Source organism: Pseudorca crassidens, chromosome 1 (genome assembly GCF_039906515.1).
Source record: "Pseudorca crassidens isolate mPseCra1 chromosome 1, mPseCra1.hap1, whole genome shotgun sequence".
Classification (NCBI taxonomy): domain Eukaryota; kingdom Metazoa; phylum Chordata; class Mammalia; order Artiodactyla; family Delphinidae; genus Pseudorca; species Pseudorca crassidens.
The window spans coordinates 101,844,719-101,870,274 of NC_090296.1; the positions used below are offsets into that span (position 1 = coordinate 101,844,719).

Genomic DNA, 25,556 nt, shown 5'->3' on the forward strand with positions numbered 1-25,556 from the left:
TCTGCACTCTTCTGATCTCCACCCACCTGTCTGCCTAACCTGGCTTTAGACTGAGCATTTATTTAAGAATAAAATCGTGGTGGTGGTTAAAAAAAAAGTTTACGTTTGTTTACAAATGCACAGCCTGAGGCTCAGAGGTTAAGGGATTGGCCCAAGGTCACCCTAATAGTAAATGGTGGATCTGAGAAAAGTGCCAGGGCAGGGTCCAGTGACAGTGTGGAGGTGATGGTGTGGAGAAGGCGATGGTGTGGAGGTGATGGTGTGGAGGAGGCGATGGTGTGGAGGAGGCGATGGTGTGGAGGAGGCGATGGTGTGGAAGAGGCGATGGTGTGGAGGAGGCGATGGTGTGGTGGTGGTGATGGTGTGGAGGAGGCGATGGTGTGGAGGAGGCGATGGTGTGGTGGTGGTGATGGTGTGGAGGTGATGGTGTGGAGGAGGTGATGTGTGGTGGTGGTGATGGTGTGGAGGTGATGGTGTGGAGGAGGTGATGGTGTGGTGGTGGTGATGGTGTGGAGGTGATGGTGTGGAGGAGGCGATGGTGTGGTGGTGGTGATGGTGTGGAGGTGACGGTGTGGAGGAGGCAATGGTGTGGTGGTGGTGATGGTGTGGAGGTGACGGTGTGGAGGAGGCGATGGTGTGGTGGTGGTGACGGTGTGGAGGTGATGGTGTGGAGGTGATGGTGTGGAGGAGGCGATGGTGTGGTGGTGGTGATGGTGTGGAGGAGGCGATGGTGTGGAGGTGATGGTGTGGAGGAGGCGATGGTGTGGTGGTGGTGATGGTGTGGAGGTTATGGTGTGGAGGAGGCGATGGTGTGGTGGTGGTGATGGTGTGGAGGTGATGGTGTGGAGGAGGTGATGGTGTGGAGGTGGTGATGGTGTGGAGGAGCTGGGGCTCAGGTATTCCTCAGGTACAGACTGGGAGGACATCAGAGAATCACACCAGCTTTCACTTTCCATGGCTCCTGAAACAGCCCTTTTTGTGTGATTCTAGACTATCTTAGTTCTGCTTTGTCTTCTCTCATTTTTTCAGTGTTCCCTGTGGTACAGGCTGAACATGAAACAGAAAGGTGAACTGAGAATCCTGTTAAATGAATGCATTTTCATACCCCTGTGATACCTGCATCCATCCTCTTGCTGGCCATTCACTGTCACATGCACACATTTTCCTGGGCACAGGCCCAAGCTTTTTGAGACTCATCAGAAGAGACATGACCACCAGACCCTTCCCTCCTCGAAGCTCTTTCCCTGCATTTCAGCTTCAGAAGAACCGGTGGGAAGAAAAGCTGCTGCCTCGCACCTGCTCCTTCAGTCAGTAGCAAAAGGTAATGTGGCTCTTTAATGAAAGGTTGGCTCAGGAATTCTGATTTTTAAATTCCTAAACTTCTGTTAATGCCTGATCCATTGGGGTTTTATCACATCAGTCTCCCTCATCTTAAAGAGCCCCTCAATAGTTTGGGCTATAATAATAATAATTGGAAATATGTGATATCGATGCCCTAGTTATGATGTTGATTCTGCAAAACAGTCAAAACAAATGGCAGACCTGATGAATTACATGCTTATTATGCATTATTATCTCATGCAGGCCTATTGTGAATTGTAAGTCTTAGCTTATTGATCCCATTTCTTTAATTAATAGCCATATATAACACTTTATAATATTCACAGCAATTGGAAGTTATAAAATGGAACTCCTTAAAAAATAACCTACAATTTTGACTTTTCGCCAAGTCATCAGACGTTTTTCACAGTTACTTTCAAATTAGTGGTTTTCCTTGTTTGCATTTCTGGAAAGTCATCTGTAGAGTCAATTGTAGATGCTGTTCTCCCAATGACACATGTAGTATACAATTGGCTTCACAAGGGTCTCTAGTAAGCTTGAGAGGAAAGCCCTTCTTGGCCGCTCCATTAAGATATTCAAGGACCTTGACCCTCTGACCCCAATCACCTTTTCCACTTCACTTCCCACAACTGCTCACCCACCATCCACACTGAGCCACACTGTTCAGAAGTCAGTCCTAAATACATTATAAATGTTCACACCTCTATTCCTTTGCTCAAGCTGTCCCCTCACCCAGAATGTCCTTCCTTCTCTTTCTTGTCCCTATGTAATCAAGGCCCAGCTCAAGCATTTCATTTTCTATTAAGGCTTCTCCATCCCTTCTCATCTGGGGTGAATTGTGGTCTCCTGTGCCCATAGAGCTCCCCAGATAATTAGTTATTACCTACCCATCTCTCTCACTAGGAATCCATGGATTCTGTAAGAGTAGACCATGGATTATTTCTTTGGCATACTCAGCATCCTTGTTGGATAAATAAGTCAGATGTGGCCCCAGAGAACATGGGGAGACATTCGAGACACAGTCCTTTTAGAGTCCCCGGGTGATTCTAACACATAGGCTAGGCTGAGAACCACTATTCTAAATTAGTGCTTCTCAAACTTGAGTGTACAAACTTGAGTCATTTGGACATTTTGTTAAGATGAAGATTCTGATCCAGCAGCTTTGGGCAGAGCCTGAGATTCTGCACATTTAACAAGCTCCCAGTTGCTCACTGCTCAGTTGCTGGTCCAGGATGGCACTCTGAGTAAACAGGGTCTAGAGTCCAGAGCAGAAATTGTAAGGCGTGGGTCAAACACATCAACATCACCTGGGAGCATGACGGGGAGGCTTGTTCAAAACGTATATTCCGGAACCCTATCTTATCCCTACTGAATTAGATTCTCTGAGAGAATGGGATTCAGAAACACACATTTTAAACAAGTTTCCCAGGTAATTTAGAATAAAGTTGGAGGAGATTCTATCATTAACTGATAGAACTTCCTAATGCCAAGGGGCAGAGGGGCGGCCGCTGTGGAGCTGGAGAGCACCCCCTCTGGCAAATGAGGGTACTTCACACCCATGCCTCCCTCTTCCTCCTGATTATCCACCAGGCTGGCAACGGAACAGAAACAAATAACTGGGGGCTTATCTTCTTTTACATCACACCTCCACACGCATGCTGACAAAAGGACTGTGATTAGTCTGCACTGCACCTGTTCTATGGTTGCTACATTTAGGATCTTTTAAAGTATTATTTTACATAATAACATGTTGGCACAAAGGCACACACACACACACACACACACACACACACACACACAGCACAAACCTGTTCTGCATATTTCAGGCTGTGCTTCTCAAACTTTAGTATGCTTTAGAATCATTTAGAGAGCCTGTAAGAAGACAGATTACTGGGCTCTTCCCCTGAGTTTCTGAATCAGCAGGATTTCTAGCAAGTTCCCAAGTGATGTTGGGGCATATGAATGGGGGAAGAATTGAAAATGAATGTTACAGAAAATTTTTTTAGCAGGTTTGTTTATTTTACAGGTATGGCTGAAGCAATTTTGAAATTACTTTAGATGTATTTTAGGATTGAGCAAATGAGTAAGTGTGTGTGTGTGCTGGGGGCTGGATATGTTATTGAGTGCCAGGGTTCTCACTGTAGAGGAAGGGACACACAATTATGGAATGAGGGTAGGCAAGAAGAAATCCTACGGGGATATATTGCAATTAGATGTGGAGGTACTTGTGCGAACTCATGATTTTAAAAATATGTATGTAAGCATGTTTATGTGCACGTGTATATTATATATGTATGAGTGCATATGTATATTTGTGGTGTGTGTGTGTGTGTGTGTGTGTGTAAATATACATGCATATTTTTCCTGGATTTTTCTGAGGAGGCCAAAAAACAAAGTCATGCTACTAGCCATGAGCACACCTAGTGACCAGGCCTTCTTGGTCTCTCATACCATTCCCCACCAGAAAAAACCAGGGCTCATCAAGGAAAGGGCAGATTCTAGGGCTGGGACAGGGTAGGTAACAGATGAGCTTGGAACATCTTATTATGATGCCAGAAAGTAAAAGAAAAAAAAAATGGAGGAGAAGGAGGAAGAAAAGAACGATGGAAACAAGTCACAAGAACAGAGGAGCCAGATTAAAGGGGCTCCCACTGTCAAATGTGAGACAGCTTGAGCACCAAAATAGGTAAGTACAGACCTGAATTAGAAACCATTGGGAAAAAAGGAATGTGTGAATCTTATCCAATAACAAATGGAAAAGTAAACGAGAGAGAAGGGGCTCTTGCTCACAGAAGAAAGCTGAGAGCTGACTGTCAAACAAGGCAGGAATGCCGGAGATGGAAAATCATTTTGAAGCCGTCGTGATAAACAGGTCAGGCAAGAATCGATAGATGCTAAATCTGTGGGGAATTCTGATGAAGAGTAGGATATCTGCATAATCTTAAAGTATCTCCCCACAGACTGCTTATTAGCTGTAAGAGAGAAAGAGAAAAAAATATGTGATTATACAGTGGAGAAATTAGGCAACACCTCGACCAAGTGATCAAAATTAACTCTCCAGTTAAGTGGGAGACAGACAGACTTCATGGGCCTCCAAATGTGATCCCCAGAGAAGGACACACCTCACCCATGCAGCTTTCTGGGCAAGAAAGCACCGCCTCAATCTAATCACGAGGAAACATCAGATAAACATAAAATGAGAAATATTTTTTTTAAAGTAGGGACTGTATTCTTCAAACATTTCAATGTTATAAAAGGTTAAAAAAGGCTGTGGAAATGTTTAAGATTAAAGAAAAGAAGAGATATAAAACTTAATCCCAGACTGGATCCTCTCCTGGAGAACAGTGCTGTGAAGGACATTACTGGGTCAACGGACAAAAGTGAACTGTGGCTACAGAAGGGAAGGTTCATACTCGTGGAAATACATTCTGAAGTATGTAGGGATGAGGGGCCATGATGTATGTAACGTACTCTGAAACGGTTCATGAAAAAAAATTCTGTGCATTTGAGAGTGAGAAAGAGAGATTGAGAGAGAGAGAGCGAGCATGCATGTGTGCACAGATGATAAAGCAAATGGGTCAAAATATTAACAACTGGTCAACTGGTGGGTAAATGGTTTATGTTCTTATTTTATTTTTGCACCTTTTGAAAAATTTGAAAAAAACTTCCAAACAAAATTTTCTTAAATCATGCTTTTGAATAATATTTAATGACACTGAGATAAGTTTGACTGTAAATTCTTTATGAGCTCAATTTTGTGAAAAATTAAAATTAAAAATGTATCTTATTTACGTAATTTAAAAAAGCTAGAAGGAAACAAACCAACACATAAACAGGTACCATCTCTGGGTTATGGGATTATGGATGATTTGATCCTGTCGTATGTTTATAGTGTTTCATATTTTCCAAAGTTATGAGAGAAAAATTATTTTTGAAAGAGGAAAACAAATATTCAGAAAAGTTCTGCATATGTTGCTGACTGCTGTGCCATTGACTGATAATAGCAAAAACAAAACAAAACCAAAAACTTGAAATCATTGAAATGTCCAATGAAAGGTTGTTGGAGAGGTTATGTAAATTATGATGCTTCTGAAATATTATATAGTCATAAAATTTATGTTTGCCCAATCAATTTATGGACCAACCTAAGCATCCAAAAATAGGGGATTCATTAAATTATAGCATAGCTGTAAAACATAAAATGTGCAGAAAGCTTTTTGATCCAGAGCGCTCCAGGAGCAGAGGGAGGGCTTTGACCTCTTTGCTGTCTTGCAAACTGTAAATACCCTATCTATACATATCTGCTAAATGAATAAGTGCTACTGGTGAGGTATTTGGGGGGGGGGGGTCAGGAATGGTGGCATTACCAGGGGTTTTTATTGTCTCCAGTTTTCTTTTATGTATTTTCAAATATTCTATCATAAATTTAATAACATGGGATTTTTAATTTAAAAAGTTATAGTATGTATGGATCATCTCATTGAGAAGAGATTGGAAAGATATTCACAAAAAGGGGGTTATCTCTGTTTGGGGGTGTTATGGGTGATCCTTGTCGCCTTTTTTCTTGATCAGTAGTAATAATTTTACAAAGAAGTTATTTTTAAAAGGCACTGGACCATCATTAAAAAGTCTACAAATAATAAACGCTGGAGAGGGTGTGGAGAAAAGGAAACTTCTTGCACTGTTGGTGGGAATGTAAATTGGTGCAGCCACTATGGAGAACAGATGGAGGTTCCTTAAAAAACTAAAAAAAAAGTTATCATATAATCCTGCAATCCACTCCTAGGCATATATCTGGGGAAAACTCTAATTTGAAAAGATATATGCACCCCTATGTTAATTGCAGCACTATTTACAATAGCCAAGACATGGAAGCAACCTAAATGTCCATTGACAGATGAATGGATAAAGAAAATGTGGTGCAGGGGCTCCCCTGGTGGCGCAGTGGTTGGGAGTCCGCCTGCCAATGCAGGAGACGCGGGTTCGTGCCCCGGTCCAGGAGAATCCCACATGCAGCGGAGCGGCAGGGCCCGTGAGCCATGGCCGCCGAGCCTGCATGTCCAGAGCCTGTGCTCCGCAACAGGAGAGGCCGCAACAGAGAGAGGCCTGCGTACCACAAAAAAAAAAAAAACACAAAAACCACGAAAATGTGGTATAGATATACAATGGAATATTACTCAGCCATAAAGAAGAATGAAATAATGCTATTTGCAGTGACATGGATGGACCTAGAGATTATCATATTAAGTGAAGTAAGTTAGACAGAGAAAGACAATATCATGTGATATCGCTTATATGTGGAATCTAAAAAATGATACAAATAAACTTATTTACAAAACAGAAATAAACTCACAGACATGGCAAACAAATTTGTGACTACCAAAGGGGATAGTGGGGTGGGAGGGGGAGATAAATTAGGAGTTTGGGATTAACAGATACACACTACAAAATATAAAATAGATGAACAGCAAGGAACTGTTGTATGGCATGGGGATCTATATTCAGTGTCTTGTAGTAACCCATAATGGAAAAGAATCTGAAAAAGAATATATATTTTCTCCATCTCTGCTGACAATGGCAGGCAATCCGACCCTCATCATCTATTGCCACCCTCCTAGCTAGTCCCCTGCTGCTGCTACTTCTCCTATCGGCTCACACTATGCTGCCTTTCAAAAGCACAAGCCTGACAACTTCACTCTACTAGAGGTCACAACTTCCTTCAGCTCCTGCTGTTACAGACCCAAGTCCCTTGGATGGCACAGGCATACAAGATTCTATGTACTCTCTTTTCAGTCTTCTTTCCAGTTTCCTCCCTGCTCCCACATAACTGTTTTCCTGCCTATCCCAGCACTTATCAAGGACATTGTACGTATTTGTTTCCCCGCACACATCCTCCCGTGAGCTCCTCCAGGATACGGCACGTTGTGCCTCTTTTGAGCCCCAGTACTTGGCCCAGCACCCTTCACATAGGAGGTACTCCATCAGCCTGAGGGCAAATGAAGGAAAATGGACCTTTTGAATGATGTAATATGACCCTCAGTGACTTGAATGTGCACATGAATCTCCTAGGGATCTTGTCAAGGTGCAGGTTCAGATTCAGTAGGTCTGGGGTGGAACCTGAGAGACTGCATTTCCTAATGTTCTGCTGCTGGTCTGGGGACCACACTGAGTAGTAAGGACCCAGAGAACAGTAAGAGTTTTTCAGATGGAGGAGAGTATGGATACAATCATTCTTATAGGAATATTGAATTTTTTTAACATCTTCATTGGAGTATAATTGCTTTACAATGGTGTGTTAGTTTCTGCTGTATAACAAAGTGAATCAGCTACACATATACATATATCCCCATATCTCCTCCCTCTTGCGTCTCCCTCCCACCCTCCCTATCCCACCCTTCTAGGTGGTCACAAAGCACTGAGCTGATCTCCCTGTGCTATGTGGCTGCTTCCCACTAGCTATCTATCTTACATTTGGTAGTGTATATATGTCCATGCCACTCTCCTCACCCCAGCTTACCCTTCCCCCTCCCCGTGTCCTCAAGTCCATTCTCTACATCTGCATCTTTATTCCTGTCCTGCCCCTAGGTTCTTCAGAACCATTTTTGTTTTTTAGATTCCATATATATGTGTTAGCATACGGTATTTGTTTTTCTCTTTCTGACTTACTTCACTCTGTATGACAGTCTCTAGGTCCATCCACCTCACTACAAATAACTCAATTTTGTTTCTTTTTATAGCTAAGTAATTAGGAATATTGAACTTTTGAGTGAACTTTTAACCTCAAAAGAGATAAAAGAAGTAAAATATTATATAATGATATAATATTTATATATATTATATATCATTAAAAAATATACATAAAACTATGGAACTATAGGTTATTCCAGAAAAAGGGTAAAATAAATAACAAAGGGGCAAAAATATAAGTCATTTGCTCTTAAATTCTCAATATCAATATTCTTTTTTTAATAGAAGTATAGTTGATTTACAATGTTGTGTTAGTTCCCGGTGTACAGCAAAGTGATTCAGTTATATATATATATATATATATATATATATATATATATAGTTTTTCAGATTCTTTTCCATTATAGGTTATTACAATATATTGAATACAGTTCTCTGTGCTATACAGTAGGTCCTTGTTGTTTACTTTATACATAGTAGTGCTCAATATCAATATTCTAATTATCAACTTGGAGTTATAGTAGAATCACCTGGGAGGCTTTTTAATCAGCATATATTTTCTTGCCACCTCTCTGCCACCAACCTGATTTGAGGAATATGAAACTCTCCGCCCACCCCTCCCCACTACAAAAAACTACAGCCTTGGAGAAAGCTTTTGTTACTGATGGGAAGGCATCGTTTCACTCAGCCGTGCTGGGGAAGAAACAAGCTTCCAGCTATACAATAATTCTGATCCAAGAAATCTTCTGCAAAGGGGTTTTACCCACGGCATCCACACATGCTATTGTTCCCTCTGCCTGAAAACCTCTTTCCCCATTTCTGACCAAGTCCTGTTTTTTTTTTTTTTTCCAGAGCTTCAAAACTATTCCTTCATCACACCCTAAACCGTTCCTTCTTGGCACAAAAAAGCAACCAAGCTATTTGTCTCTCTTCCCCCCTAGACTATGAGCTCCAAAAGATTTGTTTGTGCTCAGTACATCCCCAGTACTGAGCACAGCACTGTCATGGCTGTACTCAAATGAATAAAGAAAAAACCACTCTTTCCATATCTAATGAAATTTCCTCTTTCACATCTTATGCCCTGTCCACAGTTGGCCAGATATAATTCCTAAGAGAGCTGACATTTAGTACAGGGCTAAGAACTGTGTAAATGACAACTGAAATGTCCTGGGGTTTATTTGGTCCAAGTTGTTCGGGTTGGGGAATCAGACAGAAACAATCTTTTTCCTCCCCAAAGTTAAAATTAAATAATATTTACCTGTTACAAAACATGTATATTTAAGATAGGAAGCACAGGAACTAAATGAACACTGGTGAAGGCAGCACCTGACAAAAGAACTAGAACATCTGCTGTCTGTGAAGCTACAAGGGTGTTCTCTCCTTTTATCTCTAGCCTTTCCCTACTGGAGGTACCACTCTTAGGAACTTGAGTTTATTATTAACTTGTTTTTTCCACATACTTACGTATCTCTAAACAATAAGTTGTTTAGCATTTCTTGCTTTTAAGCCTTGTAAAAATGGTATTGTTCTGGTGTGATTTTCTATAGCTTGTTCTTTTTTTTTTTTTTAAAAAAAAAAGAAATTCAACACTGTTCCTAAGACTCAACTATGCTGTTGTGTATAGCTGTGGCTCATTCATTTTCATCACTCCAATATACTCCTGCATTATATGAATACAGCACAGTTTATTCCTGCATTCCTCGTCAGTGGGCATTTGGGATGTTTCTGGTTATTTGTTCTTAGAAGCAACGCTGTTACAGACCATCCTTGTACTCATCTTCAGGAGCACCTGTGAGCTTATCTAGGGTATATACCAAGGGGTATCTAGGGTATATACCAAGGGGTAGACTTCATTCAGCTGTGGGTTCAGGTTTATAAGCCAAATTATCTTTTGAAGCAACGGTGGCAATTTACATCCCCACCAGCAGTGCATGAATTCCTGATGATCCATATCCTTACCAACGCAGGTATTGTAACCTCAAGCTGAAATATTTTTGTGCCAGAAGGCAGTGCTCCTGACTGGAAAGGCTCTTTCCTACTGGCCATCTGATAGGAGAGCCTGATCTGAGACTCTGCCCAAGAGATGCGCGCGCCAGGGACTTACACCTTGTTGAATCCTGACTTTGGGACAGAGCATTAAATTGAGAAGAGAGACTGTCATGGATACACAGTCATCATAGAAGGCAATCATTCATAGAATGTGGGATCTGGAAGGACCCTAAGGCCAAATCCTTCATTCTACATTTAAGGAGACTGAGACCCAGAAAGGTTAAATGACAAGGTCTCAGAGCTAATTAGTACAAGAACCTGTCTCTGGGGCTCTCATTGCTTAGTCTAGGGTTGTTTTTTTTTTTTTTTTAAATGTGTTTATTTGGTTTAGTAATTTAAGATAACACAACCTAGTAAATTAAAAATGACTCCGTAAATATTCAAATAACTGCCAACTTATCTTTAAAAGGTAGTTATTTGACTTCCGTGACTGATGAATTTGATAACTTCAGCTTCTTGTGAAGTAAACAGTAATACTGAATTTCAATGGGATAAATAGGGGAAAGATGCAATCTCCATAGTAATGGTTTTCAATGGGCAAATTTAACAGTATTAAAAGACACTGATCCCCTGGGGAAATTAATTCCCAATTTTTTGACGGATCATCCTCATCCTTGGATCATCCCCCCAGGCAAATGATAGGCGTGGGCTTAAGAAGCCATTTTATGAGGAAGGCCAACTTCAAATGCAGTGAAATTTCAATTCATCCTCCTCTTCTGAGTACTCAAAATTAACCTATCGTAGGAGGCTGGGAACTGTTTGTGGATATTATGGCAAAAGAGCCTCAGTAATCCGATGGTATATAATCTTAGATGCCTTTACTTGTGAATGTCGGAAAACTGAAAAGAGACCAGTTTGCAGCTGAGGTACTTAGTGCTCTTCAGAGTGTGCATAAGAAGCATGATGTGTACAAAGGAATCTGTCCCCACATACGAAGCAGTAAAAATGCAACTGGGGAGGAGAGGAAGACTGCCTGATAGGAAGGGTGTCTGTGTGGAGGAGAGTGGCTTCGAAAGCCTGCAGTGGAAATCTTCATCCTGGAGCTGTTTCCTACAGGAAACCCTCCCTCCACCTCCCCTGTCCAAATGCCTTGCTCCTCTCTACCCCAAGAATCCATTTACCATTTGAAAATATCTTTGGTTTAAGAATGTCGGCAGGCTGGCAATAAAAGCTTTCCAAGAGGCATCCCTTTTTTTTTTTTTTTTTTGCGGTACGCGGGCCTCTCACTGTTGTGGCCTCTCCCGTTGCGGAGCACAGGCTCCGGACGCGCAGGCTCAGCGGCCATGGCTCACGGGCCCAGCCGCTCCGCGGCATGTGGGATTTTCCCGGACGGGGGCACGAACCTGTGTCCCCTGCATCAGCAGGCAGGCTCTCAACCACTGCACCACCAGGGAAGCCCGGCATCCCTCTTTTAATGTCAAGATAAGACTCAGGAGCTGCTTATTGCTTTGGGGCGGGGGGCGGGCTTGGAGGGAAAGGACACCAAGTAATTTTGCTAGGAATGCTGACCAAACTGCACCGAGGTACTCCTGGTTCAGGTTTTCCTCCCAGCAGTCATTTTAATCAGCACTTCCCCTATTTAATGAGCTTGTAGTGCCATTACATAATCACCCAGCTCACTGGATTAATGACGAAAAGAGGAACTGATTTTTCCAGTTGCATCATTTGAAGTAAATGTTAACTTTCTTTCTGAGTCCTTAGTTAACCGCATTAGTGTGACAAATATGTCTTTGTGAAGCATAAGTAATTAGAATTTAATCACTTTAACTGCATCTTAATTACCCTAAATGAATTGAAAGGACATTTAATAGTAAAGATTAAATTGCCTTAATGAACGATTTTTGTGACTCCATCAATACTTGAATCGCGTTAGCCACTCCTCTCACGCACTTCACCTGCAGTGAGCAGACGGGTCACTAGGTGGCGCGCTTCGCTCGTTTATTTATTTAATTTCCCCCATTGATCTGTTTTAGAAGACATCAGGAAAGAAAGCGAAAAGCATAGAGTTTATTATGTTCCTTTGATAACCTCTCTTTGGGACTACGAGGTCATCGCCAGATGCAAAATGAAAGCAGCGATTTCAGAAACTGTCGATTCTGCGTACCCTATGGCATATGCAAAGGGAGATGAGAAACGCATGGGTAACTGGAAACTTGCGGTGCTTGAGGGAAATTGTAAGTTGCCCTCTGGATGATTGCCAACATATATACAGAGTTTAAGTCAATTTATTATTTTTTAGTGCAGAGTCCTAAAACATGAGTAACAGGCAAGCTTGGAATAGCAAGACAGGCACTGATGTGAAGCCAAGAAATATAACTGCTGTGCAAGTGCAGATCAGAACACCAATGCCTGAAAGAATGGGAGGTTTGGGCCTTTGGGCCCTCCTCCAGGCTGGCTCCCAATGGACCAGTCCTACCCACAGAAAACATCTAATGAGATGGGTCTTGCCTGTGAATAATTGTTTAAGTGAACAAATGGATGGAGAGACTTGGTCTGTGACTGCCTCACATTCCCTCTGGCTGCTTCCTCAAAAGAGAGCAATAAAAAGTCTCTCTTATAAGTCTTGAGTAAAAAAGAAATAAGTTTCCACAAGTAACTCTCTTTGAGAGTCCCAGAGGGAAGACACACATTTTCTAATTTCGAGATCTTATTATGCAGAGACTTTCCAGATTGGTGTTTATGACAGTGGATCAGACATTTCCACATTCTGGGTCCACTGACCTAGTGGACTTGCACCCATAATCGAGGCACAGGGTGGAGGGTAAGGGTGTTCTGAGCTTTGAGCTGGGAAAGCTGAGTTCAGGGTCTCAGTGATTTCCAGCTCTGTTACCATAGGTAAGTTATTCAACCTCATTGAACAGAGAAACAGGAAAAATAATGGTAATTGCCCTGTAAACTAGCAGCTCCCAAACTTTGCTGCACATTAAAATCACCTCAGAGCTCTTAAATATCCTAGTGCCCAGGTCATGCCCTATACTACTAATGCCAGGATATTTGAGGTTTTAGCCAGGAATCATTTTTTTTAAAAGATCCCTAAATGATTCCAATGCATAGCAAGATTTGGGAGCCACTAGCACAGACAGTGAGTATTAAATGAGAACATCTATGTGCCTAGCACAGTACCTGACTAATAAAATGTACACAACGGACACAAACTCCTTCCTTATCACTTGCCAAGACAAATGTGAGGGTTGTACTTCAAGGTCTGGTTCTGTTCAGCTGTTATCAAATTGTCTCACCTAAAGGAGAAGAAAATTTCTAGAAGCTAATTTGTTCCAACTTTATGATCATGTAACATCTTTTGGGAGGAACATAATGGGGATGATTCTATAGCAAGACCCTGTGATAAGACATAAATTTATATGTTTGTATCAAAATAATAAGATTGCCCTGTGATTGGTCTGGTCATCTAAGCCAATCCTACAATTTCAGAAGAAAATTAAGTTTCATTAGTATTAACATACTTGTATTAAAATAAAAGTCTGTGCAAATCTGTTGACAGAAGACAGTAATTTACGATTATGCACTAAATTCATTCACATTAGAAATCAGTTTTTTCCTTTTTGCTAAACTCTGTGAGGCTGACACTTTTCATTTAAAAATAATGTGGCTTTCTTCTCCCAAAGGTGCTTACCCATCTTATTTAAATACACACAAAATGAAAATAGTATTTAATGAATACTTGTTGAATCCTTTATCTAAGATTATAGGAAATCTATCCTCTAACTACTATGACTTCAATAGGACCCTCCTTCTGTTGCTACTTTAGGTTGGGGACCATTCAATTTTGCCAAGAGTGTGGAAACTGCTGTTTTCAAGGGGACTGAAATGAGACTAGTCACTTCTCATCCAATCCGTCAAGGCTCCTTGGTTGGCTTAAAATAGTAAATTGGTGTTTAACTATTCCAATATATGGAATTTACAAAGAACACTGAGCACTCTTACTTGAAGGGCGAGGCTTCTAACTATGGATTTTGAGGAGCAAGACACCTGAGAACCTCCTTTTTAATTACCCACCTTCATTAGACTTGAGGATTTTCTTTCTTACAAGGAAATCAAGAATAAATGTTACCGATATACACCGTAAGAACTATTTCTTCTGAGAACTTTGGGTAGCAGCGTCTGTTTGATTAGCTGAATTTGCCATGAATGTGGAAATGATGACATCAAAACAGCTCATGTAACAACCTCCTCAAAGACCTTGTAGATTAGAGATGACTATAGATTTTCCCCAGCACGGATCAAAGGGACTGAATTGAACGTTTTAGCTTAATGATCCAACCCCTGTCACACCCATAGGGACTCGAATTCCGATTGTATAAGCAGGTGTGCCCATGGACTCAGACGCACACAGAAAGCTGCTGGAGAGGGAGGAAAAAGATCAACCACCTGATCGACGAGGATAGGTTTGATCTTTTCCATTACTTGACCGTGCCCGTGTGTACTACTGGTGGGGCCTCACGATTTCTCATAAACTTCGAAATATTAGCTGTTAGTTTTTGTTTCCTCATCACAACTGTTCAAAGCCATCCTAGCCACTCACCAGGGGCAAGAGAAACCCTTGCAACAGGCCTGGCTAGGCCCTGTCCAGGGTCCTGACTCCGCACCAGGGCTCCAGGCCGCTAGGCCTCCCAGAGCACTTCACCCAGCCCACCAGACAGCAAACAAAGACCTTCAAGCTCAAAGCCTCAGGGCAGGCTTCTAACTCCCATCAGTTAGCTGGAAGGGGAAACAACAAAGGGAACGCTAATCCACCCTCCCTTCACTACACCCCGAGCCCCAACCTCCCATTTCAGACTGCCAGGGTCACCTTCTCTACTGTGACCCTGATAGTCTCAAACTAAAACATGCCAGCAAAAGTATAATTTGGATATAATTTCCAAACATGCATCCTGAGAGGTTAGAGTTGGGGTATAATTTGGGGGGATGGCAATTTTGTCTCATCAGTGGGGTAATACCCAGGAATTGTTTAGGAGCAAGACAGATCCGCTAGGTATCCTTTTCTCCCTCCACTACACTCTCTACCTGTCAAAATAGTTCTCATTTTGAAAATCACTAAGACATCAATGTTCTAAAAACAAAGCCTCTCCTCTCCGCAGCGGGTTGAACCACAGAGGCTCTCTGGGTGCCTGGCCTCGCGGCCCGCAGGGGGCATGCGCAGCTACTGGGGAAGATGAGTCCACAAGGAGGGCATCAGTGAGGGCACGAGCTTAGCTTCCTGTGGTGCGCTGAGCGCTTGAAGATAAAGAAAGATGCAGCCTGGGCTTTGAGTTGCTTTGCTGCTACAACACAACGGTGCTATTGTTGGCACAGACTGTCCCAAGTGCCAGCTGCAAAACAGCGACGGCAGGACTGGGTCTCTACTGACCCCGATTGCCCACTGGGTGCTTCCAAAGGGCCTGGGGCTGCACCCACTGGCGGGAGAGCCAACCACCCTCGGGACAGGCCGCAGGGTTTATTGTCTCAGGCAGCCGGGCTCGATGCTCTGACACCAGGTCACCACAAAATAACCATCAGGCCTCCTCAAGCCACAGCAGCAGGTCTCCTCCACTCTAGTCAAACTCTCCGCTCCAACCTTCACCACGTGCACACTTCTTAACTCCATGCGCCCCTTCCTCTCCTCCCTGAGGTTTGTGCTCCCCAGTGGGGGCCGCAAGAGAGAACTATTGTTCCACACCCTCCAGGGGTCAGACATGGGCTGTGAGAAAGGCCCACGCATAGCCTTCTGGGGATTGTCCCCAACAGCCAGATCTGTTCGGCTGGCGTGTGTGTGTGTATGTGTGGGCGGGGGTCCCTAGCCAACTCTCCAGGAGCACGGGCGACCCTTAGGCCTGAGTTGGTGAGGGGACTCTGGAACTCCTCGGCCTCCGCCTGACGACTGGCTGGCCCCCAGGCCACGCTGGGAGGAGTCTAGCATAAAGCTTCGGAGGTGGCTCTCGTCCGGGGCAGCCAGCCCCCATGGCCCCCAGGCTGCTAGGCGGACGCTGTCGGCAGCGCCCCGCGGGCCCTTTGTTCGGGCCGCAGCGGGCTGAGAGCAGCTGCACTGCCCGAGAACCGCCCCGCAGAGACGCCGGGCGTGGCGGGGAACCAGTCCACTTGGCACCTTCTCCTCCGACTCTTGGGCCCAGGAACCCTTCCAGTTCCTGCATTCCACACGCCCAGTTGTGGCTTTTCTCCCGGCCCAGAGTCTTCGAGGACTGGAGAAGTGGAGTTCCCAGGGCCCAGCATCGAACTCCTTCTGCTTGGCTCCCATGGCCCAGAGAAGGGAGGGACAGTTGAAACGTCGCCCGTTGGTATAAATATTAACAAAAAGCAAATGGACTTGCGCGGGAGCCAGTTAGTTATCAATCAACCAGGCAGCAAGGCCACTTATGGCAAACATGGCCCATGTTGGTCCGGGCGAGACTTTCTCATGGCCACCTCCTGGTCAGACTGCCCCCCCCACGCCCCCCGGTCCCCGGGTGGTCCTGGGGCAAATCCCGTCCAGGAAACAGGAGCAGTCCCGGGTGCTGGAGACCCGTCTGGCTCCCTGGCGCCGCTCTTGGGAGGTTTCTTCGCCTCCAGGTACCGCAGGGTCGAAGCGGCGCACCACCCACCCCTGCCCGACCCCGGGCCTCGCCTGCTGGGTCTCTGCAGCACCCGTTGGTGGGTGTGCAGTGGCAGCCTCTTCCTGCGCCGGCAGCTCCCCTACTGAGGCCGGAGCCTTCTGGAATCTTTAATTGGAAGCTAATCTCCCCGCGTCTTAATAGGCGCCCACGTCAGAGGCGGGGCACCCACCCACCGGCACAGCCCAGCCCCCCTTCCCCACCTGGGATGAGACGCAGCGTGAGCCTGGTTGCGCTGCACTTTAATGGGGAAGCAGCAAGTGTTACATTGAGGGAACATATATTGATTTTTTAAAGGTAGTTAATTTGGTGAGAATTTCCTCCTGTCTCCCGTCGTCCGCCAGCCGATGTAATTTCGTGAAGAGAAAGCGCCTCTCCAAACACGCAGCCGCGGGCGGGCGGAGGGTTTTGACCCTCCACACCAGGCTGTACGGAACCCGGGGTACCAGGAGGGCATGAAGAAGCCACTCTCCCGCTACCCAGCGAAGGAGCCGACCTCGATGGGCCTTGCCTCGCATGGGGTAGAAACGAGTTTAAGGGGTCTTTGAGTGCAACGGCGAGCAAGAGCTGCAAGTGGCACCTCCCTCCGTGCACGGGAGCTGGCAGTGGGGAGGAGGGGGCAATGTCTCACAGCTGCGTCCAACATGCCCTGCAATCCGTTTTTAGTCACCTGCAGTCAGGGCCTACCAGAGATCACTTGAACGGTTCAGGAAACGGCCTCGTTCCGCCCGCCCTCGCCCCCACCACCAAATTAAAATGTTAACGGGAGGTCTTGTCGTTCTTCGGTGACTTAAAAACACGTCTTGGCTCTTGCTGCGTAATGGGATTGATCCCGGCTGGCTCCGCACGCGCGCTCATCCCAGCCCGCCCCACCCCTTTAATGAAGTTAAAGAAAGGAAAATGGGAGAGACAACCCCGCATCCGGGTCTTAGGATAACGAGTTCGCTGGGGGTTTGGCGCCAAACTCACGTCCCGCCAGGGTCTCCAATTTTCCTTTTCTTTTTTTTTTTTCTCGAGGAAAAGGCCACGCGCCTCCGTCCAAAGGCTGGGCAGGACTTTCTACGCGCTGCTGGGTGCCAGGCAGCGGCCCCTTCGATAACTTCCTGGGTCCCGTGAGCCCGGGCGGGTACGTCCACCGCACTTCCCGTGTGCAGGTAGCAGTACTAGGGCTGCCCATGCGAGGAGGTGAGAGGGCGCTCGTACAGGGCAGGGCGCTAAGGCGGGTATCCAGGGCTCCGGGGTCGTCCCTGAACCTAATTTATCAGTCTGTCTTTCCGGGGGACAATAGGAGGCAGTGGGGAAGGAGAGTCATTTAAGTCCTGAGCAAGCGCCTTCAGGAGGTGGGGTGTTTGGAACGAGCTTCCCTGGGGGTGGGGGGGAACGGCTCTCCATTTGCATCCCCTCCCTCCATTCCCCCAGCCCCACTAACCTGCCTGTGTGTGCACTGCCTCGGTAAAAAGTCCTGAAGCCGGGCTCGAGGCTGGCGTGTGCGTGTGAAAAGGCACTACCTTGGACGCCGGCATAGGCATATCAGTCTGGGAGAGGAATAGCGTTTTCGGCCGTCCCTTCCAGAACTTCAGCTGCCCTCGGGTCTCGGTCTACCCATGGGATGGGGCGATCTGGTGGCTGCACACAAAGCTAGAGAGTGGAATTGCGGGAGCCCCAGAGGGTACCCTGTCAACCTCTTTCTTCCCCCTGCCGTCCCCTTACCCCAGCCTCTCCTGGCTTCTGGGCTCAGGCTGCAAGAGTCCTCGTGGGGACTTTGGAGCCAACGAGCGCGGGGTTGGACTGGAAAACCTGGCGGGGCAGAGGCTCAGACGGTGCGGAGCTCCAGCAGGGAGGCCACAAGAACCCAGACCCCAGGACTGCTTTGGGTCGCATCCGGCTGGAGTCGCAGGCTCGCGGGGACGCCGGCACCCGCTTCCCTCTAGCTTCTCATTGGCCCGCACGATGTGGGGGAGGGGGCCCTGGCCTCTTGCTTTGATTTTAGACTGTGAAACGGCTCAGTGCCCACGGCTCTGCGCGGATTGACGGTCTCTCGTTCTCCAGGGACGAATTAATGGAGAACGATCAGTTAATTAACAAACCCTCATTCCGGCTTTTACCTTTTTCTTCGCCAGGACTCAGGCTAGGTCGCCGGGCTGAGATTGGGTGGGGGTGTGGCAGCATGTACCCCAGGAGTCAATCAACTCAGCCCGGGTCTCATCAAACCGAGTCCACCCTCAACTGCCCTTGGCTGTACCTCTCCGCTTGTCCTCCGCCCTAGGGGGTCGCTGAATCTGCTTGAAATCCCCCGTGTGATTCAGGCTGGGGTCAGTTGTCTCCTCCGCCGGTGGGCCGGCCAGAGCCTTCCCCTTACCTTGGCTTAGAGAGGCTGGGGGAACTGGGCGCAGTGTCTACGCAGCGCCGCCAAGACCTTCCCGCTCAACTCGGAAACACCAGGCCCTCGGGGTGTTTGGGCCCGGAGACCTCTGCTCGAAGACTTGTTTTTTTCCCTCACACTCCCACCCCCTGCATGGGATTCAGACGAAAATTCATGCAGAGGAATAAAACAAAATGCGAAGCCCTAAGCGAGTCGGCAGCGAAATCGGTCTCTGGGCTAAGCTAGAAGCTCCCTTGTTGCTCGGCCGCCCTCACCTGGACCTTGGCACGATCTGCCTCCCTCTCTACAGCCGGTCACAAGCGCAGAGTGCGTCCTAAACCTTAACGGAGCGTCTGCGCCACACACCCACCGCCGCGCGGCTTCGGAACCTTTGCTGGAACTCCCAGAGTGCGCTCCCCACCCTCCAGCCCCCCACCCCACCCCGCGCCACTAAAGTGAGCGCGGGAGCGGGGTCACCGCAGCGAGTTCAGCTAAACATTGGCGGGCAGCTCCCGCACGCTCCAGCACAGCGCCCGGCTATGTGCCAGGGATACTGGCTGGCAGCACCTGCGCGCAGTTCCACGCACGCGTCGCCTCTCTCGCCCCACAAACCTGGAGTGCCAAACCCAGAAGCGATGCACAGACCGTATCCAGCCAGGTGCTGGGATTTCTTTCCACCTACGGTGGTGCGAGCTTCCTGCGCTGTCTCCCAGCACAAATGCTCCTCTGCAATCACCCAGGCCGCGCTGCTCAGTTCCCGGAGCCTTCCACAGCCCAATGCACTGAGTCCTGGAAGAGGCTGTCTGCTCCCGGGAGCCACGCTCTGGCTCTTCCAGGCCTAGGGACCCCCCTCTCGGTGAAAGGAGGACGGGATGAAGCGTGCACAGAGCTCTCTCCTTCCCTGCCTCCTTGGGTCCCTTCAGCTTCCCCAATACCTTATCTCACCGCGCGCCCAGCTCCTTGGCCCGCTCACCTGCTAAGCGGAGCGCAGACATGCGCTGGAACTCTGGCTCCTGCAGCCACTTCCACATCCTCCGGAAGGTCTCCCGGCCGGATTTGAGTTTGCTCCAGGGTTTGGGGTTGCGCAGCAGGTCCGAGAGGGTCCCTTGGGAGCGACAGAGCACCCTCTGCGCGAAGATGGCCTGTGGTATGCTGTAGCGCTTAAGCTCGGTGGTGATACGCTGCGCCACCTCTTTGGTATTGATCTCTTCCATCTGCCCTGAATTACTTCCATTGCTGACCTGCGCACCGGTTACCGAAGGGTTGGGCTCCCGGGCCGTGCCCAGGAGTTGCCCGTGGCCCTGGGCGTTCAGGTGGGCGTGTGGGTGGTGTGGAGGAAGGCCGTTGATGGGAACCATGCCGGCCGAGGTGGGCGTGAGGTGCTGCTCCCCGTGACGGCCGAGCATGGCCGGGTGGTGGGCTTCGAAGCCATTGGGGGTGAGCATCTTGTCGGTGGGCATGGCGGCGCCCGGGTGGGCATAGTGGGGGAGCCCTTGCTGGGAGTTGTGGATGCCGCCCAGACCGGAGCCGGAGAGGGGAGAGAGGCTCTGGCCCATGCCGGCCACGTCCTTGTGATAGGGGGTATAGAGGTTATTCATGGAGGCCAGCCCGCGCTCGTCCCGCATGAGCGTGAAGCTACCGCTCACATTGCCTGCCAGGCGCTGGTGGTGGTGCGGGTGGTGGTGGTGGTGGTGGTGGTGGTGGTGATGGTGGGGGAACTTGTCCGAGACGGTGGAGATGGGCGGCAGCGGCTGCAGAGGGGTTAAGGTGGTGTAGGTGGTGGGCATGCTCATACCTGGGGGAGTCTCGCAGGCCATGGTCATGGTGGGGTGCAGGGGGCCGGCCAGGCTGTGCTCGGGGGCCCGGTGGTGGTGGTGGTAATCGCCGCTGCCGCTGCCGCCGTCCAGCAAGGACGCCATGCCCATCGAGCGCGGGTGCGCGGGGGGCAGGTGGCTGCCGCGGTGCGCCACGGAGCTTCGCGCGTGGGGGCTACCGCCCAGCAAGTCAGCAGGGGCAGGCACCGGCTCATGGCTCACGCCGTGCAGCTCCCCGATCGCCTCCATGGTCAGCTGCGCGTTCATCGTGATCTGGGCGAGCGGACGGCGGACACAACATCGATGAGGCCGGGCAGAGGCGGCGAAGGGCGCACGCAGTCCGGTCTTCACATCGGCTGCTGGCGACTGCTGCCTTCCTTCCTTCCTTCCTCTCACTGTGGGGCTCTGTCTCCCTCTCAGTGTGTCTCGCCTTCCCTCTTGCCCCCACCTTCCCCTCTGCGTCCTCGGCTTTTTTTTTTTTTTTAAATATTAATTTCCAGAAAGGATCCGCGCCGTTGGGCGAGCGCGGTGCCCCCAGCCCGCCCGCCCCCGGCCCCCTCACGTCCCTCTCCTTCCTAGAATTGTGAGGCCCCCGGCTCCCCTGACGCACCCCTTGCGCCTTCCGCGGCTGCTGCTTGCCCGCGCCGCTGGCCAGCTCCAGCCATGGCTCGGTTACTGTTGCAGACTCTGTGGCCGCTGTTCCGCCGCCGCCGCCGCCGCGGCCCGCCCTCACGCCCGCCGGGCGCAGCGCGCAGGCGCGCGGATCAGCCCCGCCCCCTCAGTCCCCGCGCGCGCGGCCGGTGACGTCCCCGTACAAATGAAGGTGGGGGTCCCAGCACCGCTCGTAAGGCGCTGGGCTGCGGGGGAGCGGTGCGCACGTGCGAGTGTCTAACGTAGAGCACGATCTGGGGCTGCTACCGCAACCCTGGGAAACTTGGGCCCCTCTCGGCTCCCTGGCTCGGGTGGGCTCCCTTCCCAGCCCTCGGCCACACTTGCTGGGCTCGCCTCCCGGGTGGCGCAGTATGCCTGGAGAGCCATCGCCCCTCTCTCCAGTTGCTGCCTCCCGGTGCAGGTTTCCCGGGGAGCCTCAGCTGGTGTCATCACTCCTTCCACCCTGGCTTGTTTCCCGGGAGGGCCTCTGGGAGTCCACGCTCTCCCCATCTTCAGGTGCTTGGCCTTTTGAGGGGGAGGGGAGCAAATATTTTAAAGGACTTGGTCAACCTGGTGGCTGTTGACCCAACAACCTCTGTCTTCCCTGATAATTCTCTGCCCACCCTGACTCTTCCATGCTCTGCGAAGAGGTGAGCTTAGTGCCAAGAGTCCCAGCCCCGGCCATACCTCGCTGTCCTCCTCCGCCTGGGTCCTTCTCCGGCTCAGCTGATAATTAGCGCGCCGCTTCGTGAATGACTCGGCGCGCGCGTGTGTGTGTGTGTGTGTGTGTGTGTGTGTGTGTGTGTGTGTGTGTTGAGTGCCCTGGTGGGTTCCTATGTTAACTCGTGGGTTCTGGTGGGGCCGCCGAGGCTCGGGCTATTCCTGCGGTTTCTTCATGGCCCTCCTGGTAAAACACCAAGAGGCCGCTGCTTGCGGGAAGGACTGACGCCGGCAGGGTGGACCAGGCGCGCCGGTCTCTTCTTGGCCCGTAGGGACGCCCTCTTCCCGGCGTCCCTGCGAGAAGCCTCCAGATTTGAAAATCAATTCAGCTTCGGGCGTAGTTGTTCGCTTCCCACAATCACGGTCCAATCCAGAATCGAACCTGGTCCTTGGGCTTGGTGGGGACGCGTGGGGAGGCCCCCAGTGTGGGACGTATACCCGGCCGCCACATGCCGCGGCTTTCTTTCATTTACAAAAGAAAGGGGAAAAAAAACCGTAACAAAAGGCAGAGCGTGTCTGCTTAGGTGCTTTCATCCCTCAGAGAAAGGACAGATGTGCCCATTGTCCAGCCCTTGGCAGTTATGACCCGGTCAGCGCCGAGCCTCAGCCCCGGGCGAGTGGTGGTCACAATGGGGGACAGCTTCTCAGAACCTGGGTATATGGGTTCGGATATGGAACAAAGTGAGTGTGGCCAAACTCAGATTGTATGTTCCTTTCCTAGGGCACCGGGTCGGAGCCCACCACCGGTGTCTCTGCTGGGAATGTTCCCAGACTCTAGGAGAGGTCAGGGTGGTGGAATGGTAGTAGTAGTGGTGGCTGAGTCCCTTAGGCAAAAGCTTGGGCCAGTCTATCCTTGGGGGAAACTTCTCACCAGCTAAGGCATGAGCAGGCCAATCTCTGCCCAGGTCCCTACCACCGCCTGGGCAACATCAAGATCAAGGTAGGTCAAGGCCAGTGGGTTACTCTAACTTGCCTTCCTTGAAAGTGGTCATGTCCTGAGATCGGTTAACCTGGTTGGTTTCATCACCACGGACATTCCTGTTTTGTCCAAACAATGCCTATGGAGGTCCTGGAGATGGGGGTCCATCTCAGTGGACTTAGCATCAGCTTGCACAATGAATATTTAGGAATTTAAAACCTCCAGAGAGTAGAAGGTCTTTGGGGAAAATACAGTGACAAAAAGGAACTCAGAAAACAAAATTACTCTATTTAAAGTTACTCTTGTATCTACATCTCTCTAGTCATAAGTACATATACGCAAACTTAAAACATATTTTCTGCCTAGTGGATCACAATATGTTGGTGGGAAGCTGAATTCTTGGCTCCTTATTGTTTCTGTTCTCATTTCTTACAACATAGAGCATGTAGCTCTTATATGAGACCAAACAATGGGTTAACGTAGAAGGCAGACTTTGAGCTAAACCGTTTGCCCCCCCCCCCATATTTTAATCCCCCTGAAGTGATCGATTTGCCCTTATGACAACTCTCTTTCCCAAAGGCAGTTTGTTAAAAGAAAGAAGTAAATACCACCAAATGCACAAATTGTTCATGGTTTTCTATTTGTGTAACTAATTAGGGACTTGATCCTGGAAACGCTCCTTCATGTGAGGCTCTCGACTGAGCCCCTGGAGTCTACCTGAAGAGGGCTGGGATCAGGTGAGCTTAACTCCCTCCGTCCCCCCAGCCCCACCCCCCCATGAAAAGGGGGTCTGGTTCAGTGCTGGTCCCTAAAGGAGTAGCCAAAGTAAAAATCTGGATAAGTATTGTATATGGTGGACTAACGTGAGTGCAGGACTTGCTTGGGGAGTTTGCAAATCTCCCTAATCTTTCTTGGCTGTTCATTCCTTTCATTTAACCTTTGTTTTCTTGTAGTTGACTGAATTGCAGTAATTTCTCAGAAACATTTTATTCTTATTCAATGTCTTGGAAAACTTTCCTATACTAAGAATGTATGATGGGTGGGATGGATGCTCTTAGGCCTAGTTAGGGTGAATGCACATGTATGCGTGTGTGTGTGTGTGTGTGTGTGTGTGTGTGTGTGTGTGTGTGTGTGGCGGGGTGGGGGGGAAGGACAGGAGGGCTAGGATAGCTTTTTGTCATTTTGTCCCTCTCTTCCCTTCCCTCTTCCACTGCCCAGCATAACATCAGGTGCACTACGGAGGATTAAAGAGGCCAGGGAGGGGTCTCTTGAAATTACTCAGTGGGTCTAGTGTATGTGATTACAGGATACTGTACAGTTCTTTATCACAGCCAAGAAGCCTGAGGGGAGGGCTCATTGTCAGCTGGTTAGATTTTGAGTAGCTGCAGGGAACTTAAAGAAAAAAATAATGTCAGTCACCACCCCATTTCATACATGTATATATTTAAGAAAAAGGGAAATAAGACTATGGGCTGGATGCTTGTGGCTGGCAATGTTTTCAATGTGGAAACAAATATTTTAGACTACTTATTTTGTAGATGTTGGGGTGCTGCTGGTGGTGGTGAGACAGGTGCAATCCTTCCTATGCTGGGTGGGCTAGAGCTTGCCAGGTGACCCCACTAGGCTTAGAAAAGAGAATGAGAATAAGGTCTTTCCTCCAAATGCTGGCCACACAAGGTTCTTTGAGAACCTTCCGTGAGTTTCAGAGTTACTGCTTTAGTGCTTTTTGTGAGTAACAGAGATGTAACATATGGCCCAGTCCCAGTTTTCAGGACCATTCCAAAAAACTGTTTCTAGCCCCTCTGAGCCATCAAATGCTAACTTCCCATTTGTTGACCGCACAAACAGCAAACCTGGGTGTCAGGGAAGATTCCCTCACCCAGGGCTCCACGGAGAGTCTGACACCTTGGCCAGGGCCTCAGAATGTAACTCACCAGCATTTCTTTCTTTTTTTTAAAGCTCTCTCTTTTTTTAAAAATTAATTAATTAATTAATTTTTGGCGGCGTTGGGTCTTTGTTGCTGCGCATGGACATTCTCTAGTTGCAGCGAGCGGGGGCTACTCTTCGTTGCTGTGCGCAGGCTTCTCATTGCAGTAGCTTCTCTTCTTGCGGAGCAGGGGCTCTAGGCGCACAGGCTTCAGTAGTTGTGGCATGTGGGCTCAGTAGTTGTGGCTCGCAGGCTTCAGAGTACAGGCTCAGTAGCTGTGGCGCACGGGCTTAGTTGCTCCGCGGCATGTGGGATCTTCCTGGGCCAGGGCTCAAACCTGTGTCCCCTGCATTGGTAGGCGGATTCTTAACCACTGCGCCACCAGGGAAGTCCGCTCACCAGCATTTCTGATGCCTGTAGCAAGTCTAGAATTAAACTCTCCGTGAGGAACCATTTTTTTGGTGTCTGGCACAGTAGGGCA

General features: G+C 48.5%; 1 protein-coding gene across 2 annotated transcripts in view; it reads right to left on the reverse strand.

The window, feature by feature from the left end:
• ONECUT1 (one cut homeobox 1) overlaps positions 1-21,579 on the reverse strand; it is a 39,934-nt gene extending 18,355 nt beyond the window's left edge. The window contains exons 1-2 of one of the 2 annotated variants that reach the window (XM_067747524.1): positions 20,018-21,579; positions 3,425-4,313 (exon numbers count right to left, since the gene is read on the reverse strand). In XM_067747524.1, the coding sequence (XP_067603625.1) occupies positions 4,045-4,313; positions 20,018-21,125 (1,377 nt within the window). In that variant the 5' untranslated portion in view covers positions 21,126-21,579 and the 3' untranslated portion in view covers positions 3,425-4,044. Of the gene's footprint in view, positions 1-3,424; positions 4,314-20,017 lie in introns of those variants that run through there. The other variant, XM_067747513.1, reaches the window with a different exon arrangement.
• Between the last annotated feature and the right edge of the window lie 3,977 nt (positions 21,580-25,556).